We start from the raw sequence: 3,457 nt of genomic DNA, 5'->3' as shown, positions 1-3,457 counted from the left end.
AGAAAAAATATTTAAAAATTGATTTAAATGTATTTTTGATATTATATAAATGATATTATATTAACTTATAATTCTTAGTTTCAATAAACCTATTTTATTTCTTTTAAAATTAGTTTAAAATGATACAATTTGAGGTAAAAACAGTCAGTCTTAAAACATTATCTGTACTCTTACTTGTTGATACCTTTTGGGCATTGTAAAATGAAATATTTCGGGAAGCCATTCAAAAAATTCATTTCAATTGTTTCATAATTTTTACACTTTTTACTTAATGCCCGATTTTTACATAAAATTGAAGCTAGTTTTTGTTTACCAGATAACGTTAGAAAACAGACTCTTCTTGAATAACAAAACCCCAAACAAAACAAGTAAATAATTAACATTATTATAGTTATTGTAATACATTTAATTAAAAATGTTATAGTAAGTTAGTTAATAATTTTAACAACCTGAAAATAATAATAATGAATTAAAAAATTATAATTTACTATACGTCTGGACATAATTACATTCTTTTTTGCTTTCGACAAAGCAAAAAAGAATGTTATTTTTGTTACCATTTAAAATAACACCCTTGTTTTTACATTTACTCGTTTTTACTGGGATATATTGTAATTTTTTGATGATTTTTTTTTGGCTTGTGTAATGTTATTCACAAAATAAACTTTAAAAAAAGGGATAAATATTAAATAAACTCTAAATCTCCCGATTATTAGACTGCTTGAATTCAGTTCAATGTTATTTGAGGTGTTAAAGAAAAGAAATAAACATTCAATCATTTCATATTATCAAGACTAAGGTCTTCTAATACAGTTGGCATTTCAGAGTTCTGTTGTAAAAGTGATGGGAGGTGTGGGCTCTGCATTGTTTCCATTTCAATTTGACTTTCGAACTCAACGGAGACCATATCGATCTTATCTTCAAAGTCGCGCAAGAGTCTTGTTGTATAACTTTTAAGACTGTCAAGTGATTCGCAACACTTTTCGATGAATTGGTTCAACTGGATTTGTTCTTCGGACATCTCCTTATCCTTTTCAAACAGTTTTACTTCTTCATTTTTCAATGAAGCGACAATCCCAGTCTCCTCAAATATTTTAGAAACAACACCTTTGACATTGTCAAGTTCCTTTTTGAACGCTGACTCATCCAGAAATTCGACACATGGAAACTCATCTTGAATTGTTTCTGATTCTTTTTTCTTCATGATATCTGTCGCAATGTCCTTTTGTATTGCGGTAATTTTCGACAGCATTTCTTCAGTCATCACGAAATTCGGATGTTCTATCTCCAACGAGTCAAACGTTCGTTTTTGGTCGGCTAGTTGTAAGAAAATTTCTTTTTGGTATTTTTCAAAAGTCGCCTGAACGTCACTTTTGAGCAAAGGGACAACTTCTTCTATTTTCGTTTTGAAATTCGTTTGCTCACTTTTCATCGCATCAGCGCGTTCATTTTCTTTCCTTTCAATTTCACATAAACTTTCTTTTCTTTTGGTTTCAAGTTCGGAAATAAACACTTTGAGGTTTTCAATTTGCGTTTTGACAAAAGTTTCAAAACCCTCAATTTCCGACTTTTTGTTTAGGGTTTCCAAAAATGCGTCAGTCTTTGCGACAAAATTTTCAACGTTTTTTTCTTGCGACACAAAAACACTGTGAACAACGTCTTTCATATTTTCGATATCTTTTTTGAACGCACCAAAGATCGAGTCGAGTAAATCTTTCGCCTTTCCGATTTCAAGTTCTTCTGTTGTTCGCCCGATGTCGCATTTGTGGTACACAACGACACTTTTAATTTTGTCAATGGTCTCTTTAAAGCACTTCATTTGCTCATCTATCTTAATGTTCCAATCGTTCGGAAATTTACATATAGACACACTTTTCTTGATCTCCGCTTTCTCCTTTTCGTTGTCCAAAAGTTGCTTCTTGATCATTTCTTCGACGGTTGTATTGTGTTCTTGTATGCTTTGTGCCATTGCCAACATCTCAACAATCTTTTCCCGGATTTCACTCTCCGTCTGTTTCTTACGTTTGATGTACTCGTTGCATTTCTGAATCTTTGAATTGATCTCCAAATACTCCGACTCTGCGTCTTTACGTACTTTCTGTATTGCCGACCCAATTTGGACATTTGCGTATTTTTGGGTCTGAATCTCTTGTTGGATCTTTTTGGCTTCGAACACTTCTTTTGATATTGCGTTCTTCTTAATCAAGTCGTTGTACCGATACTCCAATTGCTTTATCTCGTCGTCAAGGTAATTCTCGTACACTGTTTTGAGTATTTGTCTTACCAGTACAGGGTCGTTCTTGATCGTTTCCATCTTCGACAGAAATTTCCTGACAAACGCCGCTTGGTTATTTTCGCTATTTAAATCGATGCAACCGATACACAACAGCATTCCTTGCCCCCCAAGACCTTCTTGTAATATCTTAGTAACCAGATCAAGTTTTAAAGACATTTTAAGTCGCTGTTCTTTGGTTGCTTCCGCGTATTTGAGGATTTCCATATTCATCTTATTCTGTGGGAATGAGAACGATGGTAACATGACAAATGTGAGTCTTCCGACATTCACCAGTTCTTTTGGGCCTTTTTGTTGGTTGATAGATGATATCACCGTAACGACAAATACTTTACAGAAGTCGTTATTTCGTGCTGGAGTCTCAAATTTGTTGTCTCTCAGTTCATTCAATTTCGAAAAGATCTGTGGCGTGTTGGTGTCGTTCACTGACATCTCCGACGCTCCAGAAAAGATGACCCCTCCAAGTGCGTTTTTGAACTTGCGTTGCGCGTCTTTGATTATAACTTTGTTCTTCTCTTCACACAACAAGTCTTCGATGGAGTTCTCACTAATTTGTAGAAACGAGACTCTGACTACATACTTCTCTTTCTTCTTCAACTCCGCAAAAATACTTTTCATCGCACGTGGAATAACGCCAGCGTCTTCAAATTGGAGGTCGGTGAATTTGCCCTCAAGTGTGTATGTCTTCCCACTGTTTTTAAACCCACAACAGAGTACATACGCGTCAGCTCCATCAACTACGTTTGTGATAATGGGCTGAACCGACGACGCGTAGAAGTGCTCTTGTGTGCCAACACCTTTAATGTGTTCTATCACTTTCATCGCCTTCTCTGGCTTTTCTAGGTGTTTCATCTTTTACTCGTAAGATCCTTTGCTTAATTTGATTGAACATTTGAATATAATTCTTTTTAATATATGTCTAGTTTTTTCATCTTTTAGGAAAGTGAAAATACTTCTAATTGATTTATAGTTAAGTTATTATATTATTCTAATAAATACCACAATGAATTATTTTTATTATAATATAAAATATAATATAATTTATTATATATATTAGTTAATGAATATAATAATTTTTGTTATAATATAAGATAATATAAGTAGTAATAAAAAGAAACTGGATAATCGAATTACTTTAAATTGATGGAACTCGAGAGTCTTAGG

At 33.4% G+C, this 3,457-nt stretch overlaps 1 protein-coding gene across 1 annotated transcript; it reads right to left on the bottom strand.

The window, feature by feature from the left end:
- Positions 1-775: 775 nt before the first annotated feature.
- Positions 776-3,145, bottom strand: EIN_254860 (kinesin heavy chain, putative; the record flags this gene model as incomplete). Its single annotated transcript, XM_004261835.1, has 1 exon — positions 776-3,145. The coding sequence occupies one exon, from the start codon at positions 3,143-3,145 to the stop codon at positions 776-778; it is 2,370 nt and encodes a 789-aa protein (XP_004261883.1).
- Positions 3,146-3,457: the final 312 nt, after the last annotated feature.

Source organism: Entamoeba invadens (genome assembly GCF_000330505.1).
Source record: "Entamoeba invadens IP1 unplaced genomic scaffold scaff_1105074726103, whole genome shotgun sequence".
In the NCBI taxonomy this organism is placed as follows: Eukaryota; Evosea; order Mastigamoebida; family Endamoebidae; genus Entamoeba; species Entamoeba invadens.
Note: the sequence above shows the minus strand (reverse complement) of the source record. Positions and strands in the feature narration are given on the sequence as shown.